General features: G+C 37.6%; 2 protein-coding genes across 3 annotated transcripts in view; one reads left to right on the plus strand and one right to left on the minus strand.

Annotated features, from left to right (window-relative positions):
• LOC145990257 (cytokine receptor-like factor 3) overlaps positions 1–3,773 on the plus strand; it is a 35,309-nt gene extending 31,536 nt beyond the window's left edge. For both annotated transcript variants that reach the window (XM_083125932.1, XM_083125933.1), the window contains one exon: positions 3,312–3,773. In XM_083125932.1, coding sequence (XP_082982058.1) covers positions 3,312–3,538 — 227 coding nt within the window. In that variant the 3' untranslated portion in view covers positions 3,539–3,773. The remainder of the gene's footprint in view (positions 1–3,311) is intronic.
• A 2,818-nt stretch (positions 3,774–6,591) lies between these two features.
• On the minus strand, positions 6,592–17,964 carry l(1)10Bb (BUD31-like protein). Its single transcript, XM_083125934.1, has 4 exons — positions 17,729–17,964; positions 12,762–12,884; positions 8,416–8,582; positions 6,592–6,980 (listed from the first exon to the last, which is right to left on the minus strand). Exons 1-4 carry the CDS (start codon positions 17,820–17,822, stop codon positions 6,930–6,932), a joined length of 435 nt encoding a protein of 144 aa, XP_082982060.1. The 5' UTR covers positions 17,823–17,964; the 3' UTR covers positions 6,592–6,929.
• Positions 17,965–20,577: the final 2,613 nt, after the last annotated feature.

Below are 20,577 nucleotides of genomic sequence, written 5' to 3' on the forward strand. Positions count from 1 at the left end.
CTGAAAGTTTTTAACCCCTCCCCTGTGTTTGGCATAATATTACACCCGCGAACATCTGACTAAAGTAACCTGTGTTGAACGGAATAATATGTTTTTGTTGGTGAAAAATATGTTTTGCTATCGAAGAAACAATGACCTTTTATTTAGTCACGATCTTCAGTGCCGACAAAGAAGAAGAAGAAGAAAGAAGTAGTAGTTCAGAGGAAAGTAAAGTGCAAATGTGAGTTCGTTTGTGTGCCATGTTTAATGAGTTGCTTTATGTACATTTTGTTTGGTGTTGCGTTATTTGAACTGTTGGTGATTTATTTTTGATTTTTAAGTTTGTGAGTTTCTAATAGTATTGTCAAAGAGGATTCCGAAATATTTTTTTCCTTCATACCTATTGAAGATATTGCAATAAAACTTGGCGGACGCATTACGTATAGACCGTAGTATTTTTCAAGGTAGATTATAATCGGGTACCTATATCCTGGGCTAGTCCAGAGGGCACCAAATTTACCAAAAGGGATTTTTTGGAGGGAAATTTCCCAAATTATCCCCAATTACTATCCAAGAGTAGTCAAACAGGAATGTGAAATATTTTTTCCCTCATTCCTCATACCTATTGAAGATATTGCAATAAAACTTAGCAGACGCATTACGTATAGACCGTAGTATTTTTCAAGGTAGATTATAATCGGGTACCTATATCCAGGGCCAGTCTGGAGGGCACTAAAGTTACCAAAAGGGATTTTTTGGAGGGAAATTTCCCCAATTTCCCTTTCCTCATAATGTACGCATGTGAGTGGTACCTTTTGAAAGGCTGTTCTATTCTGAAGAGAAAGACGTATGAACCATGATACTTGGATGAATTGTGCTGAAGCAGTAGCTACTTAAAAATATTACTACGCAAACTCAGAAAAAAATACACAGGACGGGAAACCATTTTGTTAGAAAATTTCACAGGGAAGGGGTTAATCTTGTTTCTTCCATCCTGATAGCAAAAGTGATCTGATGTTAGTTTAGGTAATTGTGTGTTGAGTGGGCAAACAGTTACTTGTGTTCCAATTGCATGAGTTTATTACAGAAGAAAAATATTAATAATAATAATATACCTAGACATATAAATTGTTACACAGTTAATAATGAACTACAGGCACAGTGAGCAAGCTAATGTATTAATATTTGGATCTTACAAAGGTACAGGTCTTGCCAACACAGAGCACCAATCACTGTTCAAAATGGCCTCCTTTGGCCTTCACACAGGCCCGGTCTCCGAGGCCAGTCATCGATCGCAGCATGCACGGTCTCGAGGGGAAAGTCCACCACTGCCTTCACAAGAGAACGCTTGAGACTCGCAAGGTTTGGATGCCTCTTCTTACAGACCATGCCCTCCAAGACGGACCACAACCTGTAGTCCAATGGGCTGAGGTCGGGGCTGCTGGATGGCCAATTAGCCGGAGCAATGAAATCCGGCACATTCCTCTGAAGCCACTCCTGTGTGGTCTTTGCCTTGTGGGCCGGTGCTGAGTCCTGCTGGAGGCTCCACGGCTCATTGTTGAACATGGTGCAGGTCAAAGATTTCACAAGTGGTTCCAACACTGTCGCTTGGTAGACTTTTGCAGATGATTTCACACCATGTTCACAGAAGTGGAGGTCAGTTGTGCCATTGTACGAAACCCCCCACCAAACCATCACTGAGGTGGAATGATGGCCTCTGAGGATTCGTGGCATGTTTTCACGAGCTTTCTGGGATGTCGAGGCATAAAGACGGTCGTTTTGAAGATTGTAAAAGACTTCAATCGTGAAGATTTTTTCGTCCGTGAAAAGGATCCTCCTGTGGCCACCATTTGCTTAACGCTGAATTAGTCTTTTTGTTTTCTGCTCCCTCTGGACCTTAAGCTTTGGAGTGAGGAAGTGACCAGTACTTCACCGATAAGCATGGAGTCCTAGGTCACTTCGGAGCACACGCGACATGACGTTTTTGAAATGTTCAGAGCTCTCGAGCCATCACTGCTTGTTTCCAGACAGGATTTCGTCGAATCCGCGCTGCCACTGCTTTCATGAACTTCTGGCTCCACATGCTGCGAGGTTTACCTTTCCTGGGGCAGTCCTTAATTGTCTCTGTGTCACAGTATCTGTTGATGGTCCAGTTAGTTGATTAAATTGTTAAGCTTTATGGCCTTCTGCTATTGTTTAGTTACCTTTGTTTGGTCTGATGTATAGTTCAATTGTTACATTTGGTTAGGGATTGGTTTCATAATCTAGCTGAAAGGTTTCTTGATCAGAAGTCTTCCTTCTTGCTCACACAAAGTACAGTAAATCGAAATGGGTAGAATGTGTCCAAGAAAGAAGTTGCACGAAAACATTATATTCATCCAAAAACTGTCACAAATGTTGTTCAGCAAAATACAACAACTGGAAGTACTGATCGTACAAAAGGCAGTGGAAGAAAACGAGTTAACAACACCCAGCGTTAATAAAAAATCGAAACGTCTAGCAAAGCTGACAAGCTTTCTCGTAGACTGTCTACCTGCCGATTAGGGGCGGTGAAATCGGGAAAAAGGTATCGGAACAAACAATGAGAAGAAGCTGTGCAGAGATAAAACTGAAGAAGAAACCACATCAGCGAGGTTATGAAACCAATCCCTAAACAAAAGTAACAATTGAACTATACATCAAACCAAACAATAGTGGAAGGCCATAAAGCTTAACAATTTAATCAACTAACTGCTTTCTTTGTTGCTTTCTTCATTATTACCTTCATTGTTAGAGTAAGTAAAATATCAGAAAATGTTAAAATTACATACAGTATGCACAATTGTCAAAATAATTACAAAAAAAAATAAAACATACTGCTTGAAAGAAAATATTAGATTTTATCACTAGGGGGCGATTCTTTTTTGCCACGGAGTGTGTGATCTCCCTAAGTTTCAATTTCACTGTGTCTTTTACTTCACGATCCATATTTGAGTTCCCACTACCACAGACAAATTGCAGTTATACATGTACTATGGGCTTTGAGTATATACTGCTTGTTTTGTCTGTTCGACCGAAGCAGCCCTCAGTTCCGTATGGTATCTAGTGTTGTCTGTGTGAGCTATTTGGTGCTCGAGCGAAATACTCTCCGTGCAGCACTCTAGTGTTGATATCTGCCATGTTACACTAACTTGACATACAAACTTCACGATATTCCCGAGACAATGATATAAAGTACATGTCTATATCTAGGTTGTTTGTGTTTTTATAAAATGAAAGTATCTTTAATTTCTAATAATACTTTTCTTTTAATCGCTTTCCTAAAGTTTGATATATTTTTTTTTACTTGTCAGGATGTGTGTTTGTCGATGGAGCTGAAAAAACAACAAAGTTGCCTCCCCTGCAGAAAGGTTCAAAAGTGTGTTTTACCTGTGAACATATCAGAGACAATAAGATACGAGTTAACATTGACAACAACAATAAGACTGTTACGTACGACTGGCGAATAAAAACTCCCGAATCAAAGCTGTACTTTGCAATTTGCTTTGGCGAGAAGGCATGGAAAATCCTAGTGGAGTGAAGAATTTCTGTAAAATACGATGATATTATGTGTAACTGAAATGAGTGTTCGACTCTCTTGTTATTCCTAAGATCTGATCATAAAGTGTATGTCACGTATGAAATGTGTGTTTTAGTAGAATGATGTGTAACAATGTGTTTAGTGGAGGTTAGTTCTGATTTCTTGTATTCTCGTAGTACAAAAAAACATGTAACAATCTTTTGTGCATGACAATATATTTTACTCTACTTTGCTAGTATTGCATTTTATTGGTATGAACTAATGTAGGTCTTTTCTAATATAAAAAATGTTTGTGTTCAGAGAGATAGTTGGGCTTCCCTGATGGTGTAGTGGTAACATCTTCACATTGTTGTGTTCAATACCAAGTGATTAGGAATCCACTTTTAACTGTAGGTCCAGTCCAGATTAGCCTATCTATGTGTAAGGTGGTCTTAAACTTCCAGGTGGTTCTAATATTGTACAAAGTGCATTAATGGCCATCATCTAATTATCAACAGATCTTGTTTGATTCCTTGTGCAGGCACATCTCGGTGCTTCAGCTCCCACCTTAAGGTTCCATATGACCAGGGCAGAAAATGCCAATTCTACGAGAGCTCATAGCATCAGAATGTCACAGAAAAGAGATGTTGAATCTGATCTCGTATATATGCTAGCATTCAAAATTTTGACAATTATCACCAGCAATTTTTAGTTCTGTTTTTTTTTAAGTATTGAAGCACAATTGGAAAACCATAAGTATTCTGCTATGCAATATTCACTGGGCATGTGTGTTTGCGATTCATATTATATAAATCACATAGGCTAAAATTTTTCATGGTAAGTAAAACATGTACAACACACTATTTTTTTTTTAAAGAACTTAGTTTTTAGATAGTTGTTCATAGACTATACAATTAGTTTAAAATGCTATAGTTAATAAAGATATTGTTGAGGATTATTTAAGCATAACCTCAATGCTGAAAGGCATTCTGAAGGCACAGCAATTTGTATTTGGAGTATGTAAGTTACATTGTTACTTATGAATAGTCTATACCAGGGGTTCCAAAACTTTTTCATTTCATGGCACCCTTAATATTTCAAAATTTTTCCACATTCCTAATTCAGAATATAGGCATATACAACACTTACAACGCTCAGCTAACAATGATTCCAGCTCAAGTAGTTTGTTACCAAACTGAAGAATGACCGCTTGTGCGGTGGTAAACCGCATATATGCAAACAGTTACAAGTGGTCCCGAATCAGAGTGCAATACATGCTAAAATAAGTATAATGGTGGCGGGATGTCTCATATCTCAGGGCAAATAGTATTATTCATAGCAAATAACTATTCTACTGTCGAGGCAGCCTAAAATACGCAACGTGTTAAAATTAATTATCTTCAGAAATTGTACGATTTCTTGATCGCATATTTTTCTCGATTTCGTGAAGACAGATTTTGAGAATAATCTTTAACAAACGATGCCTCCCCGATGGCGCAGTGATAGTGTCGTTGCCTTGTAATCAAGGGGTGATAATCGATACCCGGTGAATGCACATAGTGGTTCAGATCCTACTTTAAACCATAGATCCGGTCCCAATTAGCCTTACTATGCAGAAGTGGACTTAAATCCCATCTCAACTCCTTAACAAACCTTTCCAAGTAAATAAATTTTTGTCATTTTGAGGTATATTATCATTTTTGGCTATTTTTGGTTCATATGAATCTGCCTTGTCCTCCTTTGTGGCAGTGCGGTCTAAGGTGCTGTGCTTTAGGCTCAGACTGCGGAACGGCATGGGTTCAGTCTCTGGGTTCTCGGCATGTGTATAGGACCGGTGGCAACCCACCATCGTAAGGAAATTGGGGAGCTACAAGGGAGTAGCAAAACCCGGTCATAAAAATCTCCTATAATGGGAGGGGGAGGTTCGACATGCTGACCCCAAGTCACCCTATTACCAGTTGAATATCTCCACCTCTATAGGATTGCGAGAGAGAGACTGGTAGTCGGGAGATAGGGGAAGACCCTTCAAGGGCTGTCAAGCCACTGATTATTATTATTATGAATCTGCCTTGCTCAATAACTTTATTTTATCGAGTCAAGCACAATAGCCAACTCTTGCACTGGAAAGACATACATGTGTGGTTGCACATATATTTAAGCATCTAAAGAATAATTATATTCTTGTGGTAAGGGTCGTTGTCATTTAACAAACTTTATTGATTCATTCTATCAGCATTATTGAAAAGATTGTGCAATGCTGAATTTAACAACTGCACATTGATTGCTTAATGAGGCATCTTTCTTGTGTTGCAGAGCAGGTTCAGTTTTTGGAGTATTACAATGCTTTACACAGTCCGTTCGAAGAATTTAGAGAATATTGATATTTTATCAGAGGGACCACCCCCGAATAATTATCTGATAAATATCGCAGTTAATATGCTAATTTTCCGGTTCAACATATCTGTTGTCACTCAGGCTGAAGAGTTGACAAAGTTCCGATTCATAGGTGGCAACACTTACAGGCATGAACGACCTTGGCAGGAAGGAACTCTCATTGGCACCATGGTGACAACTGACTGATGAAGCCCTGTGACACAGAATTCGAAGAGCTCTGGTCCTACGTTGACAAACTTTAGTTTGCTTGCCATAAGTTAAAAAATAAACACATATTTCAAATTCAGAAACATTTTATATGCAGAAGGTACTGAATAAGCACATATTTGGATGCGATGGTCCAATTCTAAAACCACGTGTAGACTAACAAGTGAGTGTCATTTCAGTGAAAATATTGGAACATTTAGCAGCACCCTTGTAGGCAAGCCAGGGTGCTGCAGTGAGGTGCACACTTTGGAAACCACTGGTCTATCTTGTAACTGTATAGACTAACTAGTTGTACTATCCATTGCAAACAAACATACGTATTAAAAGTCTTTCTCATACTGAAGAGGATAGAACTCCATAGACTTTATCCCACAATATAAAATTAGTGATTGCATAGTATTGCAGGTATTCTTACACACTAGGTAATCATGATAAAGAGGAAATATCTACCACTGAAAGGAAGCATTAATACAGAATGTGAACTTTGTCTTTAATCTTCTTACATATATTGACAAATTTTATAAGCTTTTCTTTTAGGAATCCTGCATTACACACACTGGATGCTGCGAACAAGATTTAATCTCGCTAACATTATTAGTCATTGTTTGTCCACACAATATTCCACCATGCTTCACACACACACTGTTCAGCATTCATCTTATTTTGTTTAATTCTCACTTTCTTCCAAAGTTTATATGTTAAAAAGAGATTCATTCACTTTTGTAAACAAGATGTACATATTCAAATTAATGCAAATCACAAAATTGGACGCTGATATTTCATGTGGTGCGGGGATTAATTTCTTCCGCACTCAACCGGAACACCCTCTGCACCCACAGTGAACACACTCCACTATCCTTCCCTGAAAGATAGAATAAATTATTAACGCTTCTCATTCTCCTCACGTCAGCAATGTATGATTTACACTTTGCGAACATAAGTAGAAGTACGAATAACCCCATAGCGCAGTGGTAGCGTCATTGCCTTGTAATCAAGGGGTCCCGGGTTCGATACCCGGTGGAGGCACAAGTGGTTCGGATCCCACTTTAAATTGTAGGTCCAGTCCCGATTAGCCTTACTGCGCATAAAGTGGACTTAAAACACCAAATCAAACCAAACCAAACGAACAACCTGCAGCTCAAGTGAAATTGTACAGTAGAACCTGAATTATAACTTTCTCAGGACCAAGTTAAGAAAAAGAAAAATGCACAAAAATGTAAAGTTCAGGAAAATTTTATATCACTTTCCTAGGATGGGACCTTCAAGATTGAAAATATAATGTGGGAAAAATGTAACATCATTGTTTCACTGCATGCAATTGCTATGCTTGCAAATATGTCTGGTAAAAAACTACTAATTCCATCATGTAGCTTCAGGCATCTTAGGTTTTACTTCTGGGTCATTCCTTGTCAGATCGACCAGAGCCTCCAGGTCATGGTTATTTGATTTGGCCAAATAATAGGTTCCTCCGTGAAATAGTTCTAGAGTTATAGCCTGTGGAAGAAGGTGGTGCGCAACAGAAAATGGGATCCAAATAGGAGAAATGAGCCTCAGAGATAACTTCAGGACTCAATAACGGAACTATTGATCACAGCCTAGAGATATTAACACACCAAACAAACCTTCCACCAAGGAACATGTGTATTGTTGTTTACGTTTGCACATAAAATACCCCAAAATATGAAATCCTTATGTGACAAAAAATGCACATTTTGTGTGCCTGCTGTTAAAACTGTAATCCAACCAGGAAGGTGGCACTGAGCTCACATCAGGGTTACTAGAAATCCTGGTTGGATTACAGTTTTAACAGCAGGCACACAAAATGTGCATTTTTTGACACATAAGGATTTTTAAGGCATATTTTGGGGTATTTTATTTGCAAACGTAAACAAGCTGAGGGTATTTTGATGCAATACACGTGTTCCTTGGTGGAAGGTTGTTTGGTGTGTTAATATCTCTAGGCTGTGATCAATAGTTCCAACGTTACTGAATCCTGACGTTATCTCCGAGGCTCATTTCTCATATTTGGATCCCATTTTCTGTTGCGCACCACCTTCTTCCACAGGCTATAACTCTAGAAGTATTTCTCGGAGGAACTTAATATTTGAAAAAAAAAAGAAGCCTTCCAGACATGATTGAACCCTCATGCCAAATTTCATCCAAATCAAAAAACCATAACCTGGAAACTTTTCTGAAATTGATTGATTTGACATGGAATGACCCTGCTCTGAGCCTATAGTTTAGGTCTTCTGACCCTGTTCTTCATGAAGAATATAAATTATTGAATAATTCCTTACCTCTTCTAACTTGCTCTTTGGCACCCTGCATATGCAGTTGGTGCCAAAATTGGTGTCCCGTGTCTGTATACATCGAAGACAGCAAAGGTTCTCGTAGCCTTGTTTTTTCCATTTGGCTATAAGGTTCTTGTCTGCTATGTTTTCTCTCAGGCAATACTCGTAAAGATCTGAAAAGATATAAAGATTGATTTGAAGAAAAAAAAATACTTGATAATTCAGAAGCATCAGTTAAAATAAGTAGGAGGGTAGAAAAGTCAATTTACCACAGAATAAATGACATATTTCAAATATTAGACTGCTGTATTTGTTCATGTTGGTGTTCTAATCTGTCATGGGTATTTCATTACAGGAAATACGAGACAGCAAGAGAATATTATAGTTTGCATTATTTCAGAAATAATTATTGCTTAATTTTACCGTATTATTTGCAGCACTGGCAGTTCTCATAACATTGTGAGCCTCCTCAATGGTGCAGTGGTAAGTCGTTGCCTTGTAATCAAGGGGTCCTGGGTTCGATACCCGGTCAAGGCACATAGTGGTTCGGAATCCACTTTAAACTGTAGGTTCAGTCCCGATTAGCCTTACTGTGCATAAAGTGGACTTAAAACACCAAATCAACATCAACAATCATAACTATTGTATTATGTTAAAATGAAGTCTTCGATAGCCATGTTATCCACATTCTTTTCAGTATGGCAATTTTGCTTCCCTTTGCCAACAAATCAATTACCTTGTCCCACCACGGGCACGTCAAGTATCTGAGCACTCAACGAGCAATGTGATCGCTCAGCTACTTGGCCAAATAAACGTTGCTCGGGGAGCGCTGCTCACTTGATCGCTGAGCAAACTTGAACCTTGCTCAACCACAGGTTTAAGCCACAGAATTTATCGTTTTGTGTTTCGATGTCGTGAGGCATAGAGTAAGAAGAGGAAAAGTGTGTGAAAGTGGCCAATGAGGAAATATTTATGATTAACGAGATGTAGTATAATTACAGAGGAAGTTCAAGTAACAGAAGGCAAATAATATTCCAGTTTTTGTAATTGTATTGAAATGGAAGTGTTGTTTATTCCGAATATGCACCGTAGTTTTGGAAAATCGTGCACGTTTGTGAAAATGAAAATTTCGAAAATTTGGATCACAACTATTTCCAATGGATTTTCCACAATTAACAGCTTTTCAAACACTGAAATCATGTCCACTTTGATCACAGATTAATCAAAGGCACTGATATTTTGATCAATGAGCACACAGTGTCAAGTAAATGATCTGTCTGCTCAATGAGTATCGCTCAGATACTTGACACACCCTGGAAAGGGTGTCCCATACTTTGAAGTTAGCAAGTTTAAAACAATTGGACTTTTTTAATTTAAAAAAAATCCTATATTCCAGACCTAAGTAATGGAACACAAGAGATGCCAACTACGAAGCTTTTTATTGCGTCTCGATGTATATGCCAGTGGTGCTTTCAAAAATTTTACCTGGTTTACCACAATAATTCTTATGTACTGTATATATTTATTATACACCCCGTTTATATGAATTAGATATAATAGAAATGAAACAGCAATGCAGGCATGCAGTAAAACAAAAATAAAAGTACGACAAACTTCTTTCCAGAAATTTATCTTTTTCATAAAAATTTCCCTTTTTAGACTACACCAAGGGAAATTTCCCTTCATCTAGCAACATTCGCTTTGACTCCTTCATCCTACCTGTATACAATCGGGGGGAAAACCTGGTTGAAGGGTGTGATGGAGAACGGCCCATGATTTCAGTACTGCTTGATCACTATTTACAAGTACCTTACCATGTGACTGATAACTAGTGTTGGGTGATGTACCATCCAGACGATATATCACGATATTGAAAAAATATCGTCCAGGCGATATATCTAGACAATATATTGTCATGATTAGAGCCCAGAAGTTCAGGCATTTATTTTCGTTAAAATAGGCAAGCAAAAAGGCATTTATAATGTGGAAAATATGCACTAAAAAAGAAAAAAAGGGCAAAATAAACTGAAAAAAAAAGCACATTTGGAAATCACTTACTTTTATCTATAATTTCTGGCAAAATGTTAAAATCTACATTGGGAAGAGCATTTCAATTTTCTCTGTCTTGATTGCACATAACTACAAGGTGTTCTCAACATTCATTGAGAGAATGTTTTTCATATTAGAAAATGATCTTTCTACTTCGCCAGAAGTTATTGGAGCATACATAAAACAAGTTAATGTAGCTGGACTAATTTCGGTAACAGCATTTTCACCTTTTAGAATATCACAAATTGTTTTCAATTGTTTCAAATCCCCATTTGAACTTTTCCGCAACAGCTGACCCCTTTTCTCCTGGCACTTCCATCATCTGCTGCATAGATTCCTCGAAGATTTTCATGGATGCTATAAGCGTCTCACCTCTTTTTTATTGCTTTGTAATTGCCTCTGGCAAAGCACCATAATGTGCCAAAATAAACGACAGTTCATTCTTCAGTTCTGAATAGCACAGGAGTTTTTTCACTTCACGAATTGAAGCCGCTTCATTTTCTGGAAGAGATCACCTCACTGATTTTTTTAACGTTGTTAGCATAATATATAGCTGCTGATATCCAGGTTCTCCATCTCGTCAAGACTGGTTGCGGAGGTAAACTAAGCTCAGGCGCAACTTCCTGAAATTTTCGGGTTCGAGAGAGAGATTTCAGAAATATCTTCTTTGAGTTTGAAATCAACCTGTCCTCTTCTGGGTGCAACACACTAACTTCTTCGGCGTTTCTGTGCATTGCGTGGGCTATACATGTGATATGAAGCATGTTCAGGAAGAGAATTTTCAATGCTATGGCAGCCTTCTTCATATAGGGAGCTGCATCAGTAACACGTCATCATGATGTACACCATCTGGCCAGAGCAGAAGTAGGGAATTTGAGAATAACTGAGCTATTGACGAACCATTGGCTCTCTCTAGTTGTTCTGACATGAGAAGAAATGACGAGGATTCTCCACATGTTGGTTCCATAGTTCCTATGATGACGTTGCCTATGTAGCATCAGTACTTTCATCTATTGAAATCCAGATCTTCTTTCCACCAACTTCAGCACGAATTCTTTGCAGAGCTTCTTCGTAGCAGACGCTTAAATATGTTTTCCGCAGCGTAGATTCCGACGGCACAGTTTCTGTAGTGTATTTCTCCAGGAATTTCCTCAGTGACTTGTTTTCCACTTTCCAGAAAGGTATTCCTGCTTCCATGAAAGCTTTGCTCAGTTCAAGAGAAAACTGAGATTGCCTGTTGGATGAAGTGCCTGTTGAAATTAGGGATATCCTCTTCTGTCCGATCATTTTAGCAGCTGCAGATTTATGTTTTAATGTTGACACATGCTGAGATATAAAGTATTTTTTTCTCAAGGTGGTTTGTTTGTTTTTTCACACCTTGAAGAGAAGAATGGTCTGTCGAAAATGTGCTTTCACCAAATTCACGCACGTAACCATGTAACTTACCACTTAATGGCACACTAAATTTCGGCATGATGACTACACTATTCTTTCCCTCCAAAGTGCAGAACTAAACTAAAGATAGAGAACTTGATTTTAGAATCCATGCAAAGGCCCTTAGGCATTAGTGCTTTTCCTTGTCAATAACCTCCTGACATGGACGCTGTATGTGATTACATTATTGTGCAGGTGTTCTGCAACAGGTTTTCAGCAGTCATTCATGCACAAGGAATGTTAACCGAAAGGCAATTCCTAACTCAGCATGAAAGACTTTTTTCTCACACTTTTCTCCTTCAGCAATGTTGAAACATGCGTGAGTTCAATATTGCTTAAATAAGGTGAAAATTACTCACATAATAAATGGAAGAAAAATAAATGTCAACAACATTTTTTTGGAGAAAAATAATTTATATACACATTTTTTCTTAAAAATGGTCAAATTTCATTGAAAAAGCAAAAAAAAAGGCATTATAATTAAAAATAGGCAGTGAGGTCCAAAATAGGCAAAATGAAAAGGCTTCTAAAACATTCGAAACAACATAAAAAACGTATATCCGGAAAAATGTTATCAATATATGCAGTAGATAAAAAGAGGCATTTTGCCAAACTTCCGGGCTCTAGTCATGATATATAGTGTTGGCAATATATCACTGATATCACGACATGGAAAACATATCATATTGTATTGTCTGTGATGATATATTACGATATCGTCGATCCTCACTGATAACTGTGGTCAGCAGTTGAGTCGGGCAAGTGTTCACCGTGAAAAGCATGAACAATAAACCACAGATATTGGAGCCAAAGACCATAATTTGAAAGCATATTCTTGTTTATTCACTATTAACATGCTTGGACATTACCTCTGCTTATAGCTTTCCTTCTGTAATAGAGATCATATATGTATCGTGATTTCTGATGATGGATCTTGAATATGGGCCACAATGATTCCACTTTCCTCTTCCCCTCGTGTGGTTCAGTTTCGGCTGAAAGTAAAAAATGATATGGATGGTAATATGATAGAATTTCTAAAGAAGTAAAATGAATTGCCCTGTAAAAATTATCTGGCAAGATTCATTGAGTAAAAAAAAGGACACTTTCAATTAATGTTACACAGGGAGAGACAACGAAAACATGCAATATTAAAATAATCAATTAAAAAATAACTACTGTACCAAAGCATACACAAAAATGAACACATAGGGACTTGACCGTAAAAACTGCCATATTTTGTGAGTGGCCCTATAGTGCAAGCCAAAAACAATTCCTCTCTCAATAGTAATTAAGGCGATGAGATACAGTTACGCACCATGTGTGAATTTCTTTGAATATCATAGGAATGGGCAAGCTACTGAAGAAAAACAGCAAGGTACAAGAGAGTATGAATTTCTCCACATGTGGCAGGTCGAAGCGTTTTTTGAAGTTGATTATTAAGCTAGATATGACCTGTAAAAATATGACAAGAATTTTCGGAATCCCATGAATTCCTTATGGGGAATCAACTTGAACATCAAGTTACGGCTAATCAAATGGGAGTTTAGACTTTTCTGCCTGGCAATCACTTCTTCAAACTGCCCTCTTCCCGTTGATATAATTTTCTATTCCATCGAAAGTTTGATATTCCCAAGATAACAAGTCAAAAAATACTGCCACATGCAGTGCTCGAAAAATTTTCTTCAAAGCTAGGCGCCAGTTCTGAAAATCGGGCACCAGGAAACCACCTACTAGAAATTGTGCATACTACAGTATGTTTCAAAAGTCGCACAATCCAAACTTTGAAAATATATATCATGAAAATCGTAAGAGATATTTACACCGGGATTTCTGCACTAAACTAATCCTGTAGGCTATCACTGGGTTTATAAATTTATATAAGCATTTATCTAAATAAATGCAATTACATTATTTTAAAAAACATTGATAATTTGCTGAAAACATCTGAGAACTGATTTTTAACAATAAATACCAACTCTTAAACAATTTGTGGGATCATTTGTTGGTGTTTGACTGGTTGTAAAACAGTTGCTTTGTGAGGTACAGCAGAAACAGGGCATTTTTATTGGAAAACCTCTTGCACACGAGTGTAAGAATGAGTAGTAAAATACTCTTCAGCAATGCACATGCACTCACTGCTCCAATGAATACGCCATGCTAAATCAATTTTTAAAAAAAAACAGGCACAGTAGCGGCGAAAGTGAGCGAAGAGAATTCAATGTAACCAGGGGCAACCTAGGATTCTCTCTCTCTAGTCCTATTTCGGCACAAAATCTTGATATACGATTTTTCACATAAATGTATAGTCAATACTTACACACATGTTGCATGCGACTGTTGGCAATGTTTCGACCTGGTAGTGTTGCCATATACGGAGATATGTCCCAAAAATGGCACTTTTCACTCAGTCCATAAAATCGTCAGTAAAAAATTCATCAAATGTTGCACATGACCAATATTTGTCACAAATGACAGACTGACATCTGTCATCAAATGTCTAATTATGAACCTTCGATCATTTCTTACTCAGAAGTTCATTTCTGGAAAAATTTGAATGCTGCTTTCCGTCAGTTATTAATTTATATAATTTTTTGTATGGAGTGAACTGAATTTTAAGCATTGAAAAATATCTCAATGGGTGAGCTTTTATAATGCAGAAAACCTGGTGTAAATATCTCTTACGGTTTTCATGATATACATTTCCAAAGTTTGGGTTGTGGGACTTTTGAAACACACTGTATAAGATGCTGAGCATCACGGTATTCAAAACATCGCTAAATTATTTGAGAAAGCAGGAAATTGAGTTTTGGGGACAAAGGGTAAGAAATTGTTACTGACTCTATGGAATGTTCACAACGCTTATAAAAGAAAAAAATCATTTGCTAACTTACGCTCTACTGCAATTTGAACTTAGAATAATCAAAATTTCGTACATATTACAGCAAAAGATCACAGTCGCCAGGCTGAAATTTTTAGTTGACATGGCGACCGGGATTTTTCGAGCCCTGCCCATATGTCCAATGCATTTCTCCTTGCCTCCTGGCAGTGTTGCAAAAATGGTGCGCATAAAAGAGCTAAATTTCACCTTAAATGGAGTTAAAACTGACTTTCAAGGAGCTACATTTACGAAGTGCTTCCTAGAGTAATGTTAGTAATTAAAAACATTATAGACCCAACAAATAATAAAACTAAAATAATAAATCGATTTTATCAAAGGGGTGGGGTTCTGCTATTACCGTAAACTCTAAATTAATGACAATTTATTCTTAGTTATCACCATCTAGATCCGGCGACATCATTTGATAACAATATTATGCCAAATTCACGTCAACACGGCAGTATAAAAAAAGTAGCTGGGATATAAGATGGGATGGGGCGATGCAGTCAATATAACAATATTACGTCATGTGCAAAATGTATAATCATGGCAAAAATTGGTCTATGTGGGCCGGAACCAGTGATGGTATCATAGTGAGGCACATGGGCAGGCACCCCAGTTCACAGGCAAATGAGCACGAAAGAGCCAGATCTGGCTCCAAGAAAGCTAAGTTGGCAACACTGACTTGGAGGGAAAAGCCGGCTGGAGACCATCTTGCATGCCCTTAAGTAAATGGAAAACATTTTTAAATAAGTATATTGTATTAACACACAAAATCACAACACGTGTGTAACAACAGAGCTTCCTCACTGTTCTCACTTTAACAGAAGTTTGTGATTTTTTTCTTCTGTTCATTTATTTTTATATGGTTAACAAAACCTTCAGTTTCATTTATTGTCTGAAACAATTCATCACTAATGGTGGCTTCAGATTCAACATGCCACGCTTAATGTACCATGAACAATCACAAATGACAACTCAGCAAATAAGAAGGCTTTCACAAACCATTGGCTAGTGCCGGTGCAAGAAAAAACATTTGCACACATATGGTGGGCAATCCCATATTATTGAAGAGACTATGGAGGTTGCATACCAGCGCACAGAAACTTTCTCTCCTCTGTCTCTGGAGAGTTGCCTTTGAATCATCCAAATAAAAGGTTCGAAAATTGGAATTTTATATGAATTTTTAACATTGGTTTCAATAGGAATTTCGGGGGAAATAAACTTCTGTTTGAATTACCAAAAAATATGAATTATACAAGTTCGAATAAAAAGAGACCGCTTTCATAGGATGTTTCAATCCCCCTCAAAGAAAATGAAACTGAAAGCATAGTATGCCATTTCGAAGCAAATTTACAATATAGAGATATTCTCCAATTTTGTTAATATTTCGCATACTCACTAATTTAGGCCTCACAACCATGAATCTGAAATTAAAATTTGGGAGTAATGGCTAGAAATCGGAAAATAAGGGGGTCCAGGATCTCAACCAACAATGTAGAATTGCTCATTATTTATCGAAAGATTAGTTTCACAACGAAATATACATATTCCTGATATACTACTACCACAAATTTTAACTACGTTTGCCTAACCCAACTGCAACTAACCTTCCTGTGAATGGTGTGTGGGGCTATTCGCCAATGGTGCGTGACCTATACGTCCATGGTTCTACATTTTTGTAGAACGTAACTGGTGAAGAGACATTTTTAATCAAAGGAACTGAATCACCGTTTTCAAACTTACCTCTAATTAAAATCCGCATTCCACACGCTCTTATCAATACACACACGGTTTCTGTACAATTTCAAAGCGTGCCCGCGTGGACACATGTAACTATCCTCCGGTAAAAATTTACTATCCTTCGGACACCTCTAATTTTTTCGTTTCGTCAATTTTTGAAATTTGTACTTACGTATCTGCTTCGCGGAACATTCCTGAAGGTGTATCAACGTTGTTTTGATGAAATTTTAACTATGTTTCCTAACCTAATCACGCACCAATGGTTCGTGGGGCTAGCGCCAATGGTTCGTGGGGCTAGCACCAATGGTTCGCAATTATTTCCTATTTCTAGATACTGATACTAACACGACACCAAATTTTAACTATGTTTCCTAACCTAACAGAACTAACCTATCCACGCGCCAATGGTTTGTGGGGCTAGCTATTCTCCGTCGGAGAATTAATTTGCAACAAACAACATGAATTTCAGCTATGAAACATTCCCACATCACACAAAACACCTTCCCGATGTTCGACAATGCTACAGGAACTTATTACAGTAAGTAGTTTCTTCTGTAAAAATAAATAAATGTGTCCAAAGGATAGTAAACTAGTACCGCTATTTATACTGTCAGAAGTGAAAGGGGAAAGGTCAGAGGTGAAAGGTGTAACATGATGAAGTGTGATTGACCAGTGTCCTCCATCATGAAACAAGTGGTGGCAAAATGTCCACCTTTTCGAATTTCCTGGCAAACTGTCCTACACCCGATTTAATGACCTAGGTCAGAAGCAATGTTCTAAAGTGCTTAGAACCGCAAGGCAATATAGTTTAGTTTACTGACTGGTAAAATAATGCACAGTGATTAAAACTAATTCATATCAGCAAGCACATAGAATAAATTGGTGATCAGTTAACAGTTTCAAGATAATTAAACTCAAGTGACGTTGCACTACAGTTCAGAGATGACATTATGTAGTTGCACGTACTTTGTAAAAATGAATCTCAATTTTGCAAGCAGAAATATGGTTACAAAACTGGTATGGATTTTATCATTATGCATACGTTTCAGTTGAACCTATAGATCGCTACATGCCTTCCTTCTCGACTCTAATGCATAATACTGCCACGATATTCGTTATATAAATCATTATAATGATCTGAAAAGTAATAAATCATTATAATGATCTGAAAAGTACTGAACGCCTGAATCTAGACATTTCTTGATCACATCATACCTTCTCGCATCTTCTGCTCAAGTTCTTCAAGAGTGGGTTCAATTAGTTCCCAACCTTCTGGTGGTGATTTCTTGCTTCTTCTTACTTTTGGCATTTTTACTTTCGTTTCTGCAATGAAATAAAAGTTATATTACTACGACAGAGAGAAGCTACTTCACTCGACAGATGAAACGGAATCCAACCATCTTTTGTTCTCAAATGTTATTGGCTGCATCCACAGACACCAACTAGTGAGGAATGAGGAACACCAGAGAGGTGCGTCGAGTACCTGAGCGATGCAGATGCTCACTGAGCAAGGTTTTCGCTTGTTGATCAGACAAATAATTTACTTGACGGTGTGTGTGTGTTCAATGTTCATTGATCAAATCAAAATGTTAGTGCCTTTGAGAAGGTTTGTAAATAAAATACACGTCCCGTGTATATTCTCAACTCCCAATGGTGTTAAAAATGTAAACATAAACATTGGCGAGGTCTTGCCCGGTCCCCCCGGAACTTCCGGTTTAGGCCAGTCCCCGTTGTTGCCAGTGCAGATTCACCGGCATACGAAGTAAGAAATGAGCGCTTGTTTTCATCAGTTGTGCGACGATAGTCAAGAAAGGTATTTGTTAAAGTTCTACTATGAAGGAGTGGACGTCTAGAATCCGTCGGATGATCAACTGCAGAGCAGATTATTAAAATATGACGTGTCTTTGTGGCCGCCAGTTGTATAGCATACTACATACAAGTGTCTCATGTACACGCACGGCGAACTCAAAACGTACAAAAGTTTAGATATATTCAATTATTTTGTAAATGGAAAAGTGAGGGAAAGATAATTGTATAAAACTAGTGATATTATTATATTATAAAGTAACGTAAAGTAAAGTAAAGCTTAGGTGAATCTTTGCTAACAAATCTGCAGAAGTAATGACACATAACAAATGCTAAAGTAAATATATGTGCTTTCAACGTCGCCTTTCAGCCTGAGGGATTTAGGGAAATCCTATGATATGGCATGCCACTTTCACTTGCACGAATATACTTCAAACAACAAGGGAGTTTTCAGACTGAAGCGACAAGCGATATCGGGATTTCGCACAGAAGCATTGGATCTAAAGCAAACCATTCACCAGCCACGCTTGCGCAAATAACAGGCCGGGGCGCGAAATTTCTTTTTCCACATAGGACAGGACTAGCACCGGAAGTGACGATGAAATCCTGATTAAGGGGCCTCGCGCAATTGTCATGTAAACAAATGAAGATCAGTTACCGAAGCGTGTTGTTTGTTGTCCTATTCTGTATATTAATTGAATGTATGTAATTATAAAGAAGAGTGTGAATAATTTGTCGGATTGATATCATTTTCAGGTGAAATCCTTTTACAAACTCCCGAAAGTGAGTAGACAGTTGAATCAATAATGCAATAACTGGAGTATAAAACTATGATATTGAAAACTGCAAGATACAAACTCTCGAAAGTGAGTAGACAGTTGAATCAATAATGCAATAACTGGAGTATAAAATTATGATATTGAAAACTGCAAGAGGAGCTGTGACGAAAGAAATGTCCGTAAGAGAAACCTTAGCATTGGCGTAATGATCGTTTAGTGCAAGATTCCAGCAATATGCAACATGTTGATATGGGTATGTAATGTACTGCCAGGCATGTACCAGTCAGATAAGTCAGACACATTTAACTCGTTTTTTTTTTAAAAAATAAAAGTCATTTCTACTTACCTCATATGCATAGCAGAACATTTTTCAACCTGGGGATCACTTTTTTCCCATGAAAAACACGTTATTTTTAACATTATAATTCTTTATTTGTCGTTGCTAATTCGGCGGCCAAATCTTGACTCACGTTGTCTGTCGTCAGCTGATATGCAGTATTGTCAGCTATAAATACCGCACAAGCTATTCACAAAACGTTTTGAATCTAAAATTGTTCCACAAACCATTCACGGAAGGTTAGGTTAGGAAAATTTAGAAAAATAAATTTCAACAAAAAAAAATTATCTTTCACTACACTTAAATTTATTGCATGCTATGAACCTATAAATGCCACAGAAGCTATTCACAGAACGTTTTTATTCGAAAATTGTTCCACAAACCATTCACGTAAGGTTAGGTTAGGTTAGTAAAATTTAGAAAAATAAATTTCAACAAAAGAAAAATAACATCTTGTCAAACTACCGCGTGGTTGCTACACTGACAGGGGGTTACATAACCTAATGCACGGAACATTTGATTCACGTAGTCACCGGCAATGGTGGCACGAGCTATTGTGCAACGGAGATGCATGAATGACGAAAAATACCTTACTTACAGGCCAACTAAGTTGCACGATTCGAAAAAACTATTTCCCAGGCTTCTGAAAGTTCACAAGAACGCAATTCCGTAAGTACTTTCTCGTCTTTTCTCCTGTAAATTTGAAGAAATCCGTCTCCGACTTATCTAATCGTTACTGAAACTGCAAGAGGAGCTGTGACGAAAGAAATGTCTGTAAGAGAAACCTTAGCATTGGCGTAATGATCGTTGAGTGCAAGATTCCAGCAATATGCAACATGTTGATATGAGTATGTACTGCGAGGCAGTGATTTATCAGCACAAACCCCACATTTTTTCACAAATGCCCAATTTACAGTTATTTTGGCTGTAAATTTACCCCTACACCCCTCTAAATGAAATGTTAGACCTAGCCAGATTAATATTTCCGAATAAACCTCTTCTGTGAGGGGTTGTAATGCACTTTTTTTTTACATTAAATAGTTAATGATATTTTAGTGCAAGCTTCTTGAAATATGTTGATATGAGTGTGTTATGTGCAGCAGTGATATATCCGTACAACCCCCACATTTTTTCATAAATGC

The sequence above is a fragment of the Lepisma saccharinum genome, chromosome 7 (assembly GCF_977018435.1).
Source record: "Lepisma saccharinum chromosome 7, izLepSacc3.1, whole genome shotgun sequence".
Classification (NCBI taxonomy): Eukaryota; Metazoa; Arthropoda; class Insecta; order Zygentoma; family Lepismatidae; genus Lepisma; species Lepisma saccharinum.